Below are 16,740 nucleotides of genomic sequence, written 5' to 3' on the forward strand. Positions count from 1 at the left end.
ATATAATCTATGTCAAATGGCATGCTTTCTCAAGGATGGGAGAGGGAAAGAATTTGGAACTCAATTTTTTAAAAAATGAATGTTAAAATTTGTTTTTAATTTAATTTAACATTTTTAACATTTTAATTGGAAAAAATTTTAACATTTTAATTGGAAAAAATACATAAACATTTTTAAGGAAAAATAAAAGAAGGGCCCTGGGCTACAGGGTTTCCAAAGTCCTCTTGAGTCAAGTGGTTTGAAGGATAAGTACTGGAACTTGAAATTAGGGAGAGCTGAAATCTGAATCCTGCCTCAGATACTTCGTAGCTGGATGGCTCTGGGCAAATCATTTAAATTCTCTGTGCCTCAGTTTCCTCATCTTTGAAGATTAAATGAAATAACATATAAAGAGCTTTTCAAGACTTAAATGCTATAAAAATGCTAGGTCATATTATTAAATCAATGATCCTATGAACCCCAGACTAGAAATATGGATTCAAACAGGGCTTTTTAAATGATGAGAACATATACCCTAAAATATTAAGGAAGCCTCGAAGATCTGAGATCCACATCACAGACTCAGAAACATTTCTAGGGGAGAGGAACCTGTGTCCTTTGACTGAATCCAGACTTCACAGAACAAATTTCAGTCAAAATGCCACACTTGGGGACCTAGAAGGTTGCATGTGACCTCAAGGCCACAGATTTCCCACCCTTGATAGAGTATTAGAGATAGTGAGGAGTTTAAAGACTATCCATTCCCACACACTCATTCATCAGAGGAGCTTCATCAATTTGTTCATGATTTAACCTCCTACAAAGCATACTTTGGTCCCCCTGTCAGAGACTGGGTGGCTATTTTGACATCTTTAGGTGAGATAGTAGAACAGAGGCTCCATGGGGGAAGTGATGGAGTTAGACAAGAAAGAAGGTCCCCAGATAACCCCCAAGTGCCATGTTCTCCCATCCCAGTCAAGCACCTTGGGGTCTTCAAAGACTGGGCTGTCGGGCTCTGAGTCACTGCTGTTGCCACTGCCACCACTCCCCAAGGACAGGGGGCTGCTGTGGGAGGGGGAGCCAGCATCAGAGGGTGGCGGGGTCAGCGCATCCACCATCTCTGGCTTGATGATCTCCATTGGTACGTCCATGCTCCCACTACTGCATGAGGATGACACCAGGTCTTTCAGGGATTCTGGGATTTGGTGCAGGGTAGAAAGAGAAGGCATAGATCAGAGTTAGGGAAGGGTCTATTGTTCATACTTGGGCACAAGAAAAGCTCCAGGCCAGCCACCTTTCATTCTCTATCATGCTTCAACTGACTTCTTACCCTGGAATATCCCTCTGCCCCAGTGGTCCCCCTTTTCCCATTGGTGAGCTCCTTCTAGAAGTTCCATTTTGAGGAAGGGTCCAGAATAGTCACCCTTCATTCCTCTCTTGGCTTTGATCCTGACTCATCAGATTTAGCCAGCATGCCCCTTCCCTACCCCCCCACCCCCTACTCCCTTGCTTTTTGGCTCACTTTTGTGTTATCTTTCCCCATTAGAATGTTAAATTCCTTAAGGGCAGGACTATCTTTTTTCTTTTTTCTTGTATTTGTATTCTGAGCACTTAACATAGTGCTTGGTACATATTAAGGGTTACCTCAGTCAGGGGGTCTCCCCCTCACCCAACTCTCAAGCTGGTTATGTGACTTGTACCAAAGGCAGGAGATGGGAAGGAGTCCCCTAGAGAGGGTAGCAATAGCAAGGCTGCTGGACTCCTCAAAGACCCCTGCCTTCACTGACAATGTGGTATTTGTAAGGAAGTGACAAGCATAGATTGTTCAGTTGAGACCATAAGCCAATTTGGCTTCATCTTCACCCTTGATGCTGCCTGCAAGATCCACTGGCTGAAGACTGGGCATGGGGAACCCTTAGGAAAGACTCACTGTTCTTCTGCATAGCCATCCTGAGAGACAAGTTCTCTTGCTTTAGCTTCTGATTGGTCTGCTGCAGGAATCGGATGTAGTCAATGGCCTTCCTCAGGATGGCTGATTTGTTCAGCTGGAATGGAATGATTGAGGCCCTTGGCATTCTGGGGCCTGGTCACCACCCCCAGCATCCTTCACCAGTGTGGGCTAAAAGATTCCTGGAGCTAGCTCTGAATGTTAAACCTTAGATTTGTCCCTCGGGTGAAGGGAGGATGATAGGGAAAATACTGAACATTGTGTATTTAGCTCAGGGGTTGTAACATGGGGCCCAAACACTTGCTTTTTTTCTTTTCACTACTTCGATCATCGTACTTCAGTATAACTGGTTTCCTTTGTACTCCTACCTACTTTGTGCACTTAAAAATATTACTCTAAGAAGGGCTCTATAGACTTTACCAGACCCAGAACACAAAAAAAAGGTTAAGAACCCTTTGGGATACTTAAGTGAGGAAGGGTGGGCTCAAATCTCTCCACTGTTCTAGACTCTTCTCTTTGAGGATCAGACCACATGGCCTCTGATGTCATTTCTAGCTCTAGGCCTATGATACTTCCTCCAGTCTGGCTCTTACCTATTCTCTTTCATCTTCCCCTGGATTTCTGAGTGTTCCCCCTTTCCATGTGCCTTAATCTCCCTCTCTGATTTCTGTCCCCCTTTATTTCTCTCCTATGCTTCTCTATCCCATACCTTGGCCTCAGTCCCCACCACCAGGTCTTTTAGTTCCACAATCTTGTCATTGATAGAGGATCGATAACGTTTCTCAATAGCATTGTGAGCTGTTCTCTTTTCCCCTTTGCTCTGGGAGCTGGGGGTCTTGCCCGTAGCAGTAAGACGATTGATGGGCAGCTTGTCAGCATCCACCACCAAGGGCACAGTGGCCAAAATGGTGCCTCCACTCACCAGGGTCTGTTCAGGGGAAGAAACATGTAATTAGCTCAAAGCCAGGGCAGTGTGTGTTAGGGGAAGAGAAATAGAGAGTATCAGAGCCGGGGGAAAAGTAGAAAGATGGGAACATTCCAAGAAAAGTGACTAAGAAAGGCCTAATACAGTGGGAAGAAGGTAATCAGAGTTCCAGATGGTCTGTGTGGAGAAGTAACCCAGAATTTAAGGGTTGTTCCTACCCAGGATTTAGACAACATACATACACACACACACATACACACACACACACACACACACACACACTCACATAGGTACCCACTGTATTAGCAATACCTTTCTATCCATCTATCTTTCTATCTACACGTACATAATTACATAGATATCAGTTGTATTAGAAAACCTAACTATCTGTCCATCCACCTACCTACACACACACACACACACACACACACACACACATATTCACATAGGTACCCACTGCATTAGAAATAAATGGGAATTCCGCAGTTTGGTCTCCTTGGTCAACCTTGGTCTTCCCCCAATGACTCAACCGCCCCATCTCATCTTATCCCACCCTCACAAGTCCCACCTATATTGTCTATCATACCGGGACCTGCAGTGGGGCAGACTGCACCGCTGTGGTGGTGGCCAAAGTGTTGATCCCTGAGGTCTTCGCTCCCGTGCCCACATCGGTCTTCACAGCCGTCAGGACTAGTGAATCAGCCTTGATGAAGTGAGGCTGGAGCAGGACCTTGGCAGTAGGGATGGGAGATGTGTCAGTGAACCCAAGTCATTCTGAAGCCTCTCCCTTCCCTTCCCAGCCTTATTTCCTAAATCACTGGTTTTGCCTTTCTTTGTTTCCCCAGCTTTTACCATAGTGCCTGGCACACCATAAGTGTTTAATAAATGCTTGTTGTTCAACACTACTAAAACAAACTACTCTGAAAGACTTAAGAATTCTGATTGATGCGGACACCAGTCAGTTCTAAAGGATGGATGACAAAACATGATGGATACAGGGAACAAAATAAGACATTTTTGGACACTGCCAGTACAGGAATTTGTTTTGCTGAATGAAGGATTTTTTTTTCTACTTTTAAATGGTGAGGAGGTAGAAGGGGAGAAAAGAATATTTTTGTTCATTGAAAAAGCTTTAATTTAATTTTTAAAAGCACTTGTCACTATTAACCATCTACCAACCCAAATGAGCTAGGATACTCCCATGAACCAGAGCCATCTCAATGAACACTGAAATAGGCATTCTTCTGCTCCAGAGGATCCTGAAAAGTTCTCTTGTTTTTTCCATGATAAGTGCCAGACAAAGGTGTTAGACACATCCATGGTAAAGCCTCAGCTAGGGGCCTCTGAGATACTTTCTACCCCAACAGTCCCTCTTGCTCAGTCTTTATACATCTGGCTTCTCTATCATAGTGAATACTGAAAGGAAATTATCTATTCCATACCCCTAGAAAGTAGCTAAGTGATACAGTGAATACAGTACTAGCCCTGGAGTCAGGAAGACCTGGGATCAAATCCAATCTCAGTCACTTACTAGCTGTGCGCTCTTGAGCAAGGCACTTAACCTTTGGTCTCCCTCAGTTTCCTCAGCTGTAGAATGGGGATCTTAATTGTACCTACCTCTTGGTTGTTCTCAGGATTAAATGAGATAATAATTGTAAATCTCTTAGTACAGTGCCTGCTTGCCTTCCCCTCCCTGCCAACCACTAACTACACGAAGCCCAGCATCGCTAAAGAGAGCTCACTGGAGTTTATTATAGACATTAAAAAGGGAAGGAGGTATGAAATAAAGACTCACCAGAGGTAATCCTCTTTTGTGGTCTGCTGTGAAGACTGAAATGCTCATTGGGGTTGTTTTTTGTTTGTTTTGGTTTGGTTTAGGTTCAGAATTTTACAAAAAGAAAGGAAAAAACTCCCTGGGAGTGATGTGGGTAACAGGGGGCAATCTGCTCCTGGAATCTTTCCTAACTGGTCAGAAAAACGATCATGTTCACCTCTCAAAGAGAAGCACCCTGCTGTATCCAAGGCTGTGCTGTCTGAGGGCAAAGACCTTGTTTTATAAGTGCCTCTCTCTCTCCCACAACAACAAAAATGCAGAACTTCTGAGATTCTGGGCTTTATCATTCCCTCTGTTGGCTGGGGAAGCTGAATGGATGTCTGATGAGTGACTGGGATCTCTGCCTACTAGGGAAGAAAGAGCGAGGAACCAGAGAAAGGTGATTGAATGAAAAAATGATACAGCGGATGGAAGTGTTGTATATATGGGGTCAGACTAAAACATCGAGGCCTCTTCGGTTTGAAACAGGACTATCAATAGATAGTTTGTACTAATGGGGTCCTGGAAATAATTAGAAGGCACAAGATGGTTGATAGGTAGGATGGCCAGGAGGTACTTTCACTCTGTGGAGTCCTTAGCATCAGTGGAGAGAGATTATTAGCACTCAGAGGAAAGTGAAGGGCAGGGATGAGTCATTCAGACCTGGATCCATCGGGGAGATCAAATAGAGGGGGAGGAGGCCATCCATCCATCCCTTGCCCACTTTCCACCAATGTCATCAGCTGCCTGTGCTTTGTCAATCAGCATCTGCCCAACAAGTGACATCATTCCTGCCTAGCCTGAGGTTGATGGATGACTAAGGCAGCCTACTGGGAATGTGGGTACCCACTCTGGAGGAGAATGGTGGATCCTGGGTCAAAACAAAGTCCCAGGCCAGAGTCTGAAGACAAAACAGCAACACAGGCCTGCTGCCTAGGGGAAAGGGCACTCCCAAATTCTGCGATTTATCATTTCCCTAAACATCTAGGGCAGATGAACTCAAGGCAAGGGCCCAATACTCCTCCAACACCCAGTGGGGTAATGGTTTTGGTTTAGGAGGACTCTTGATGAGAGTGGTGCAGCACATCTATAAAATGCTGCACAAAGGGGAAACGAAGGCACAGCCTCCAATAATAATGATAATCCCAGACACTAAAAGAGGCTCCCCTTTGAAATTCAAAAGAAGTAATTTGCAGATAAATAAAAGGTAATTTCAGTTTCCTACTTTGTAAAATTAAGGGGTTGAATGAAGTATTCTCTAAGGTCTATTCCAACTTTAAGAGTCTATGGATTTTTGGAAACCAGTGACAATTTAGGAAAGTGGAAATAATGACAGAAAGGCTCGCTGCCTTCCCAGATGGACAGACCATGCATACATGGGACTGTCCTCATTCAGTCATTACTATTTTTACCTGTGTTTTAACAACAGTGGACATTTCTATAGCCCTTTAAGACTTCAATATATAATCTCATTTGAGCCTCGACAATCCAAGTAGGTGCCACTATTATGCCCACTTTACAGATGAGGAAACTGATAGTCTCTGGCTAATTCTAAATAGTGATCATGAGAAAATGGTCATTCAAATCCTTTCTCAGTCTCAGATTTTGTTGAGGGCTGGGGAGCCCCAGGGTGGAAGGGAGAGGCAAGGGAAAGGAGGGGGAGGAGGGAGAAGACCAAGGGGTTACATTTTGGAAGAGCAGAAGAGTGAGTTCCTCCTAGTTTTCCAGACACAGAACTACAACAACTCTTTCTTATTCCTCTGATAAAGTGCTTCCAAGTGCAGCCTCAGCCCTGGCTGATTTATCTCAGGTTCCAGATCTCCCAGGATCCCAGCTCCCCCTTCAAAGAAAGGTCTTTCCCCCAAGGGCAATAAGGCCAGCTTTTCCGGTCCATACTTGCACAACAGAAGAAAGTGGTTCAACTTACTGGCACCTGCTGGATCTGGGAAGGGACAACCTGGGCAGGTGCTGTCAGCAGCTGCTGTGGGCAGATATTCTGAACCTGGGCTTGGATGGTAACTGGCAATGACCCTTGAGGGGACAGGGGCTGCTGGACATTACCAGGAGGAATGGCTGAAAGGGGGAAACAGAGGAAACTGTAAACATCCTGGGCATTAGGACTATAGGTCACCCCTCCCAATTTCTTGTTTCTTTATCCCTCTTTTCAGAGACCCCCTCCCTGCCTCCCTCCCCAGGTCTCATTCTGTGCCAGGAGAGAACTAATGACTTCCTTCTCACTGAGGTATTATCCCTCCCCCAGGCTGCATTCATAATCTGAAAGAACAGGAAAGGTCAATGCTTAGTCTGAAGGAATGAAGAACTAATGGTGAAATTTCAGACCTTGATGAGGGAGACCTTTCTGAAGGGGGCATCTTCTCAGGAGTAACTTAGGCCACTGCTCTGGGCAGCTGGGTGCAACCATCCCCTCTTCTGCCTCCTTTCCAATTGCCCTCCCTATTTCCTCTTTGCTTCATCAACACCCCCCCCCCCAATAAATCCCCATAATCTGGAATGTCCCTATATTTACTCCTAAAGTCCTTCACTTCCACTGTGAGGTAAACAGAACACACACCACCACCGCCCCCAAACCCTCCCAGCCCACTACTTACCTGCTGGGAAACTGCCCTGGCCTTGGTAATCCAATAGAGATGGAGAGGTAAACTGAGGCTGGGAAGGAGTCGCAAAACTCTGGGGCACCATGATTCCTGGTGGCTGTAACTCCTGTGGCTGTGGCTGTGGCTGTGGCTGTGGCTGCGGCTGCGGTTGTGACTGTGACTGTGGTTGTGGTGGCTGCAGCTGAGATTGAGGCTGGGGCTGGGGCTGAGGCTGGGACTGGGGCTGGGGTTGAGACTGCAGCTGGGGCTGGGATGGGGGAGGCGGTGGTGGTACCAGAGGGGATGGCACCACAGGCTGGGATACCAGCTGAGGGGGAGAATGCTGCAGGATGGAAAGTTGCATGGGCTCTTCTTTCATGCCTGCAGAGGCCTGGCCCAGGTCAGGCCCTGCTATCAGCTGCGGGGGCTGGAAGCTGCTCATCACAGGAGAGGGAGGAGGTGGTGGCTGGTATATCTTGACGTGGGTCGGCACCTGGGTGCTTCCCAAAAAGTTGTCAAGGGAGGAGCTGAGAGAGCTGGGGGGTGGGGACAGGCCCCCAGAAGAGCCAACATCCTGGAAGGTGGGTGCAGCCCCAGGATAGCTAGAGTCAAAGAGACTGGGGAACTCGCTGTCCTGGTTGTTGATCAGCTGAAGCATATCTGGAAGCAAAGACAAGAACAAAGACAAGTCAAGGACAGTGCCAATTTCCACCCTTCCACCTCCCTCTCTGCTCAGAAACATTGCACTGGAAGAAATGAGAAAAAAAAATAACAAAGGGAACTAATCATCCCATCACAAAAACAGTTCCCATACTTTCCATGAGGATACATGTACACAGTCATGGGCACACTCCTGTATACATGTGTACATATGTACAGGCACATGCCAACATAAGTGTGTAAGCATACAAATACAACCGATACACACCGTCATGTATCTCTAGCCAGAATGTCTCTTGACAGCTCCAGACACACATCTGCATTTGATCACTGGACATCTCTACCTGCATATCCCTTGGGTACCTCAAACTCAACATGACTGCAACCCAATTTACTGTCTCCCCAGAAAAAACTTCTCCTTTTCCTGAATTTCCAGTTCCTGTTGATGGCCTTCCCATCCTGCCAGGCTCTGAGAGTCAAAACTTCAGCATCATCTTTGACTTCTCCTTCCTCTACACCCTGTACATACTACCAGTCCTTCCAGCCAGCTTTGAGAACCAAACCTTTCCTTTTCTGTCTCTTCTACCGCCACACCCTTAGTCTTGACCAACCTTTTCAGGCAACTAAATGGTACAAAGGATAGAGCACTGGACCTGGAGTTAGTTAGACCTGTGTTCTAATCTTTCCTCAGACTAGCTGTGTGACCTTGGGCAAGTCACTTAACCTGTCTCCCTCAGTTGCCTCATCTGTAAAAAAGGAGGTGATAATAATAGCACCTACCTTCCATGGTTGTTGTGAGGATAAAATGAGATGATATTTATAAAGTGCTTTGCAAAACTTAAATCGCTACATGAATGCTGGCTACTATTATAATTCTAAGTTTCTTCTTTCAACAAGCATTTTTTTTAGTAATATTTCCCCCAATTACATGTAAAGGCAATCTGTAACATTCATTTCTTAAAATTTGGAGTTCCATATTCTCTCCCTCCCTTTGCCTACCCTAAGACAATGAGCCGTTTAATATAAGTTATACTTGTGCAATCATGCAAGACGTTTTTCCATATTAGTCATTCAGTAAGCATTTATCAAAAGGCATTATGATACAGGTGACACAAGCCTGGGTCGTACTATTCTTCCAAAAGCCCTGGTCCTTTGAGCATAGGAGCATACCATCTCTCATTCTGTGTCCCAAAGCCTTCAGTGACTCTCCATTACCTACATGAACCAAGTCCTAACTCTTTCACCATTCAAAGTGCTTCATGATTTGTTTCGAAACTCACTATATTATTCTTTGCTCATATACTGAACTCCAACTCAACTGGGTCATATCCCAAACACACCCCACACTTTCACACCTTTCTGATTTTTGGTCAAGCTCTTCTTCTACCCAAAACCCTTTCCTCCCCCATCTATTCTAATTTAATTCCTGAGATCATTTGGATCCAGAGCTGAAAGGGATTTTAGAAATCATTTAGCCCAAATTCTTAATTTTACAGTGAAGGAGCTTGAGAAGGGGAATAAACTTTCAAAAGATCAAATTGTTCAAATCTTCTGTGGGATTTCTCCCTCCTCTGAATGCACATTATACTTTATTCCACCTTAAGTTGGAAGCTGAGTTAGAAGTTTTCTCATCCAACTAGGCTCTAGGATTCCTGTGGGCAGGGAACATGTCATATATAGGGTGTGTCCCAAAAGTCTTCATGACATTTCAAACTATTAAAGCTTAAACTTTTGGGACACCCTGTACTTAGTTCTGTCGCCTGCAACACCTACCACACAGGACATTTGATTAATGGACATTAATTTATAATTAGACATTAGCAGATAGTTGATGATTGAATTAACCACATGAACACACACCTTCAATTCAGATCACCTGAATATATTTATTTAGGTCATCAAACATCTGGGTCAATTCTGTTCCAACCTTCCAGGACCTGAGCTCCCTTGGCAGCCTGGCCTAAAGTCTATTCTGCAACCTGGCTAGCAATGAATATTTCATAAAGTGCCCCTCACCTTGGCCTCAATAGGTCTCTAGAGCAGGGGCCCAAGGAGTCGGGAATGGAGTGAGGCTCCCAAGGTGGAAAGGATTTGTCAAATTTCAGGAATATTTAGGCTTCAAAAAGTCCATTTTTCAAGCACTGACCATGAGAGAAAAGAGCTCTAAATGGGCCCTGAGCCAATAGCCCTGAGCAGTACCAGGAGAAGCTACCCTTACAGGGGATACTGGTGAGCCTTGGCAGGAAAGAAAAAAAATCAGGGAGAAAAGCAAAATAGAGGAGAGGTAGATGAGGGGAGGAGGAGAAAAGAGATGGAGAGGGTGAAGGAAAAGAGGGACAGAGAGAGTGGGATAGAAGGGAAAGAGGAAGGTGGGACAGAGAAAATTATGGTTTATGGGAACCACACACAGCAGGAAGAAACAATACAAAGGATTTAGCTGAATCTCTCCTTTGGCCTGATGAGGAAATAGGTGAAGCAATTTGCCCAAGGTCACAAATGGATTTTGTGAAAGAGCTGGAGTCAGGCTTCGAATCTCCTTGCTTTCTATTACAAATTAAGATACAGAAGGAGGAAGAAAGAGAAAGGAAGAGGGAGGGAGGGAAGGAGAGAGAAGAGAGGAGAAAGGGAGAGGGAGGCAGACAAAGGAGAAAAGGAGAGGAATGATACAGGAAAAGAAGGAGGAAGGAAAAGGAGAGAGACAGAGAGGGAAGAGAAAATTAGAGACAAATTATAGAGATGCAAAGAAAGAGAGAGAAACAGAGACAGAGAGTTGACATTCAGAGAGAGAGAGAGGGAGGGAGAGGGAGAGGCAGAAACAGAGAGAGACTGAGAAGGGGAGAGATAAAAAGAGGCAGAGACAGAGAAAAGGGGAGAGGGGGAAAAGGGAGACAAGAGAAACATAAATAGGTTTACAGAGTATGTGGGAAGCCACTAGATAACAGTCAAAAGAGCCAAGTGTGCTGCTTCTTGGTTGCCTAGACAGAAACACAATCCGAGAAAGTCTAAAAGGGACCTTAGAAATTACCCAGTCCCAATCCTCCCATTTTACAGATGAGTTAAGATAAGCTCACAAAGGTGAATTGGCTTGACCAAAATCACAAAGCTCAGGGGCAGGAGTGGGAGAAGAAGCTAAGTTTTCTAATTCCCCTTCAAGGTTTGTTTTTTTTCTTTCCCTTCTATTGCCTCCCTCAGGAAGTGCTAAGTAGGCTTCCTTCTTCCCTCAGGGAAAGAAAATGGGGTGGGGTGCTATCTTGTGGGTTTTGCCAATTGGCAGAGCCTAGGGAAAATTCTGATACTTTCTCTTCCGTCTCACAGGGGAAAGAACCCCAAGGCCTCTGGTAAAAACTCCAATTGGGGTCCTTACCAATCTTGGTTTCTCATTCCCCTCCCCACCCAAGTTCTACTTGACTCATCACTTCCAAGGATTCCCTACCTCTGGCCTTTCCTTCATTTAAAGCAGAACTGAAATCTCACCTCCTTCAAAGCCAAACCCTAATCTCATGGAAAGCCTTCTTTCACTCTTTCAGCCACAAACACACTGCTGCATCACACAGGGATTCCTTTTAAGTCAATCTAAGTCAGTCTAGTTACATCCCTGAGAAACAATCTTTTATGGTGGACAGAGAGCTGGACTCAGAATCATGAAGACCTGAGTTGAAGTTCCACTTCTGGCACAACTGGCTTTGTGACCTAGGACAAATCAACGAACTAACCCCTCAACGACCAAGACAACTCTTAAATGGCAGGGGACAATGAAGATATACAGTTTCTTCATCAGGATTTCCCTAGTGCCTCTTGTGTGTGTCTCCTCCACCTCCCCTCCAAAGGAGATAGAAAGCTGGGCCTGAAGCCAGGAAAATATAAGTTCAAATCCTGCCTGCAGCTATGTGATGCTGACCAGGTCACTTAACTGCTGCCTGCCTCAGTTTCCCCCTCTGTAAAACGGGCACCTATCTCCCAGGGATCAAATGACATACTATTTACACGCTGTCTGGCACACAGTAGATGCTTGTTTCCTCTCAAGCTCTAAAATCCTCCAGGACTACCTCAAATTATATCTATCTCTGAAATTATCCTTTTTGGTTAGAGGGTAAGGATAGCTTTTTTCCATTCTGCAAATGTTATCTTCTGTTTCCCCATACCTAGTATAGAGATTCATGCACACATTTACTCTTAGAATCACAGAATAAGAGATTAATTTTACAGAAGAGAAAACTGAGGCATGGAGATGAGGTGGCCTGTCCAAGACTACTTTAGTGTCAGAGCAAGGATGAGGAACCAGATCCAGTGAGTTAGTTCCTGCTGACTCCCTTAATGATCTAATCATTTGAATGTGATCACCTCAGCACCAAAGTTGAGTTACTTGGAATGCCCTTAGGCAGTGCAGTTTATACCTTGCTTTAAAAATGCTTCCTTATGTTCAATAAGAATGTATATGTAGAACCTATATCAGACTGCACACCATCTTGGGGAGGGGAGGGAGGCAGAGAAAAATCAAACTTATGGAACTGAATGTTGCAAACTAAAAAGAGATAAATTAATTTGTAAAAAAAAAAAAAAAAAAGCTTGTTTAGGGAGCAGCTCAAGTGGTGAAGAAGATGGAGCACCATCCCTGGAGTCAGGAGAACCCGGGTACACATCTGGCCTCAGTAACTTACTATCTGTGTAACCCTGGGCAAGTCACTCAACCTCAATTGCCTTCAAAAAGAAATGCTTGCTTACCATATAACATACTCTTTCCCTGAATTTCAACCTGAGTTCACTCCTGTCCCCAAAAAGGTCCAGCTCAAAACTCACCCCTCAGGCAGCCAGGTGCAAACAGGCCCCTGGAATCTCATGGTCCTTACTATGTGCCCTTAACATTTAAGAGTTCCAACTTTGCCTAGGATATCTCTTAGAAATGGTCCCCAATTTTTTTAATGAATATTCACTGCCTCCCCCGAGGCAGACACAGCTTCTACCTGGGAAGGTACACATTCTTGGGTATCCTTCCGAAATTACTACTTAATCCAAAACTCGACAGACACAAAAGTACCTTCAGCTTAATTAAAGAGGACGGGTCTGCAGCTAGCAGGCAAGTCATTCAACACCCTCCCCCTGCCCCCAACTGGGTGTTATGCAGAATAACATTAACATTACAATGAATAAACATCCCAACTCTGTTTTTGATGTGCTGGGGTAGTAAAACTGAAGGTTTGAATCCCAGCTTGGTGATCTGAATCCTAGCTGTGTGACTTTAGGCATAACGCCTAACCTCTCGGATCCTTACCTGCCTCATTTATAAAATGGGGGGAGTTATACTTTCCCTACCAACTTCCAACTGCTCTAAGAAGAATAAAATGCTGTAAAAGCACCTTTAGTTCCAAAGTCTGCATAGAGTAAGGTATTATTTTTATTATTCAAAGGACTTGGGGGTGGTGGAGGGAAAGAAGAAGATAGTTTGCCTGGAAGAGTCTGAGATTTAGAAAGCTAGATCAGTCCCAAAGCAGATGCAAAAACATTTGCCCCCTGTTCTCCAAGTGTGGGCCTTCCTCAATATCTCATTCCTCAATTTATTTATGCACCCTGTCTTTCCAGTGGAAGCTTTCAGTTCAGATCAAGGAGTTTCTTTTGGGAACAAGCCCAGTAGCACCAACAGGAACAGTAAAGGGAATGTTAAGTGAGGCAGAGAAGGGCCAACCCCAGTAGAACTTTCATGATGGCAAATGAGCTGCCATGTCTAAAGGCCTCACTGGTGACCAACCTACCAGCTATGCCGGTGTTCTATTTGCAACCTGATCTGGAAACCTTTTCAGCTTGAGTTAAAGTCAAAACAAATAATACTTTGCTAGCTGTACTGTATCTTACCCTTTCCAATGCATTTTTGCATTTATTACCTCATCTGATTCTCATAACAGCTCTGTGGGAGAAGTGGGCCAGACAGTGCAAATGAGGAAACCGAAACACCGATGAGTGACTTCGTCCAGATCACCGACTTAATGAGAGGCAGAATTAGAATCCAGGTCTCCTGGCTCTCAGCTCAAGGGTGAATACAAAGGAGCTCTTAAGTTCTTCTCAAGGGCATTCACAGCTCAGGGACTGGGAGACTTCTAAATCCCCTTCCCTAACACGTTATTAGCTCCCTTTCTCTCTCTCAGCTGCTTCATAAATCCAAGACCCAACTTGCCCCTGCACTTTTCCTTTCTCCCTGTATATGACGAGGATGAAGGAAAGGACATCTCTCCTAGCTGGCTGAGAGTACTTCTTTATTTATGCAACACGGAGCCTCTGGCAAAACTCTTACCCACTCGAAGTCTGAAGCCCACCCTTCTGCCAGCTGGGCCAAGACTCTAGCCTAATTCTCCACGGAGAATCCTCTTACTAGGCAAAAAGTACTTGCGTGACCCCAGAACACAAACCCAGTTCGCCTATCCTGCAACCTATCCTGACGCCTCATAGCTCACCCCATACCAACCACCTCAGATCCACCCGAAAGCCCAGTGCCTTGTTGTATGCAGACACGGTGAATAGAATATTCATTTATTTGAGGCTAGGAAGGGTTATTCTTTTAATCCTGATCTGGCCCGGATGGGGTCAGGAAAAGGGTTGGTTAAAAAGTCCTGCAGCCTGGAAATGCTTATTAGAACCCTTGCCTGACCAGTTCTGGAGGTCCCTTCGGCATTTCCTGGTGCTAAGAGTGAAATTCTACGCAGCAAATCCTAAGGTTTCACCCAAACCATGCCTCCCCCCAAAATAAGGGAAGAAAGCTTCCATCTTATTTCCCTCTCCTCATGGACCTCATCGGCAAAATCAGGGGAAATAATACAAGCTCCCCAATTCCCAAAACACACGAGGTGCACGTGCCCTTGGGTCGCCTCATCTTCCCCACAGGGAAGCTCAGGACTGGATAAAGCACTCCTCAGGACAGCCCTGGTACCCCATGGTGCTTACTCCTGGCCAAAGAGATCCCAAAGCAGTGCTCCCCAAGGGGCAAAGACCCATCTGCGTAGAGCTGAAGGACGCGAGTGATAGGAGGCAGGGGACAGGGTGCAGAGAAAAATGGGGGGGCTGCATCTGCCAAGCAAACCCCATCTCTCCGGGACTCCCGGGGGACCCTGCCAAGAGATCCCATCACCGAAGAGTGACTAAACCGACCGCTGTACCCAAATAATTGTTCCCTGGGGGGAGGAAGGAGGAGGGGGTGGCCACTCCTGAACCCCAGCTTTATTTTACTGGGGATGCTCCGTCACCCCCTCCTTCTCCGCCCCAGCTTGCAGGGACGGAGTCCTGAGAAAATGGGGAGTCCACAGGGCACGGGGTGCCCTGCTCCCCGGATGCAGCAAGCCGAGGGGAGCGCGGGGAGGGAGGAGAGAGGGGGGAGAGAGATACCTTCAAAAGTGCAGTCCATCACGGCGGCCCCCCACCCCCTGCCCGCGTGCCCCGGGTCCCTCACGGGCTCCCCGGCCCCCCGCTGCGCGCCCGCGGTGGCCCCCGCTCCGGCTGAGCGCGCGCACTCACGCACCCCCCCTAAAAGATAAGGCACAAAGTAGAGCTGTCATCTGGGTCGGGTTTTTTTTAAAGGCACTTTTCCCCCCCCTCTCCTCCTCCATCCAGTCCCATCCCATGGCCCCGCCCCGTATCCCCGCCCCCAGGTCCGTGGCCACGCCCCTCTCCTGCTCATCCCCTCCCCCCTCCTCTCCTAGCTCTCTCGCTCCCTCCGGGAGGAAGTGAACCCTGGAATTGTGAATCACGACTGGAACATGAGGTGATTCTCCTCCGCCAATCAGCGGCCGCCCCGCCCGCCTGGCTACCGGCCCCGCCCACCAGCCCCGCCCCGCCCCGCGGCCACGAAGCTCCCCCCCGCTACTTCCTCGGCAAAGGTGAATGGGCCGGGGTTACTCGCGGGCGTTCAGTCCTCGCCCTCCGCCCAGGAGAGAGGGGGCGGGTCCGGGTTACTCTCGGTCACTGGCGGGACGGCTCCGCCGCGTGCTATGCAGCACGCCCTATTAGCCGCTTACTGTATGCCCAGCGCAGTGCCGAGCCCCCAAAGCAACAACATGCGGAGCTCTGAAGTCTGCCTGCAAAGGCTTTACGTACATTATCGGGGCACAGGCTACACCCCCATTTGGCAGGTGTGGAATCTAAGCGAATGACCTAGAGTCCGACAGCGCACGGAGGGGGGTCGGTGTGGGAACCCCTCATTTTCCACGCTGAAGTCCAGCACGCTGTCCACTCCGGCACGGTCCGGAGACGGGCAGGACCCACCTGACTGGTCACCCAGGCCACCCTTTCCTTTTAAAGATGAGGGAAACTGAGGCCAGCCCACCGCAGGTCCCAGGGAACGCTAGGGCGACTAGGAAATCCAGACTCATTTACGGGGAGGAGGCGATAAGCTTTTCTACCACCGTCTGGACCACAGTGCTAAGCGCTTTACCAGCTTTACCAGTCTGAGCTCATGGATCTAAACTTGTTTCTGAAGACTAAAAGGGGGTTTGGAGCTTGCTTTGCAGACGAAGAAGCTGGCCAAGGGAGCTGGGTGAGCTGCAGAGTTCAGCTCCCAGCCATCTTAGCCCATGCATACCTGGACGCGACGCCCCACCTCTGCTCTATCGCCCTCCCCGGCTTCCCAGCTAAAATCCCACTTTCTGCTACCAGAAACCTCCAAACCCTACTATCAATTCCAGTGCCTTCCCTCTGCTAATTGTCTCCTAGTGATATTTATTTTTCAATATTTAGTAACTTTTTATCTTCCTTGGGATGTTTCCTCCACAAGATGGTAAACTCCTTGAGGGCAGTTTGCCTCCTTTTGTATGCCCATCGATAAGAGTGAAGGGCAAATAGC

At 46.8% G+C, this 16,740-nt stretch overlaps 1 protein-coding gene across 4 annotated transcripts in view; it reads right to left on the reverse strand.

The window, feature by feature from the left end:
* The window catches only part of SREBF1 (sterol regulatory element binding transcription factor 1), a 56,837-nt gene that overhangs the window by 16,256 nt on the left and 23,841 nt on the right, over positions 1-16,740 (reverse strand). For 3 of the 4 annotated variants that reach the window (XM_072650166.1, XM_072650165.1, XM_072650167.1), the window contains exons 2-7: positions 7,275-7,919; positions 6,593-6,738; positions 3,439-3,582; positions 2,637-2,855; positions 1,910-2,024; positions 963-1,174 (exon numbers count right to left, since the gene is read on the reverse strand). In XM_072650166.1, coding sequence (XP_072506267.1) covers positions 963-1,174; positions 1,910-2,024; positions 2,637-2,855; positions 3,439-3,582; positions 6,593-6,738; positions 7,275-7,919 — 1,481 coding nt within the window. Of the gene's footprint in view, positions 1-962; positions 1,175-1,909; positions 2,025-2,636; positions 2,856-3,438; positions 3,583-6,592; positions 6,739-7,274; positions 7,920-15,287; positions 15,353-16,740 lie in introns of those variants that run through there. The other variant, XM_072650168.1, reaches the window with a different exon arrangement.

The sequence above is a fragment of the Notamacropus eugenii genome, chromosome 3, assembly GCF_028372415.1.
Source record: "Notamacropus eugenii isolate mMacEug1 chromosome 3, mMacEug1.pri_v2, whole genome shotgun sequence".
In the NCBI taxonomy this organism is placed as follows: domain Eukaryota; kingdom Metazoa; phylum Chordata; class Mammalia; order Diprotodontia; family Macropodidae; genus Notamacropus; species Notamacropus eugenii.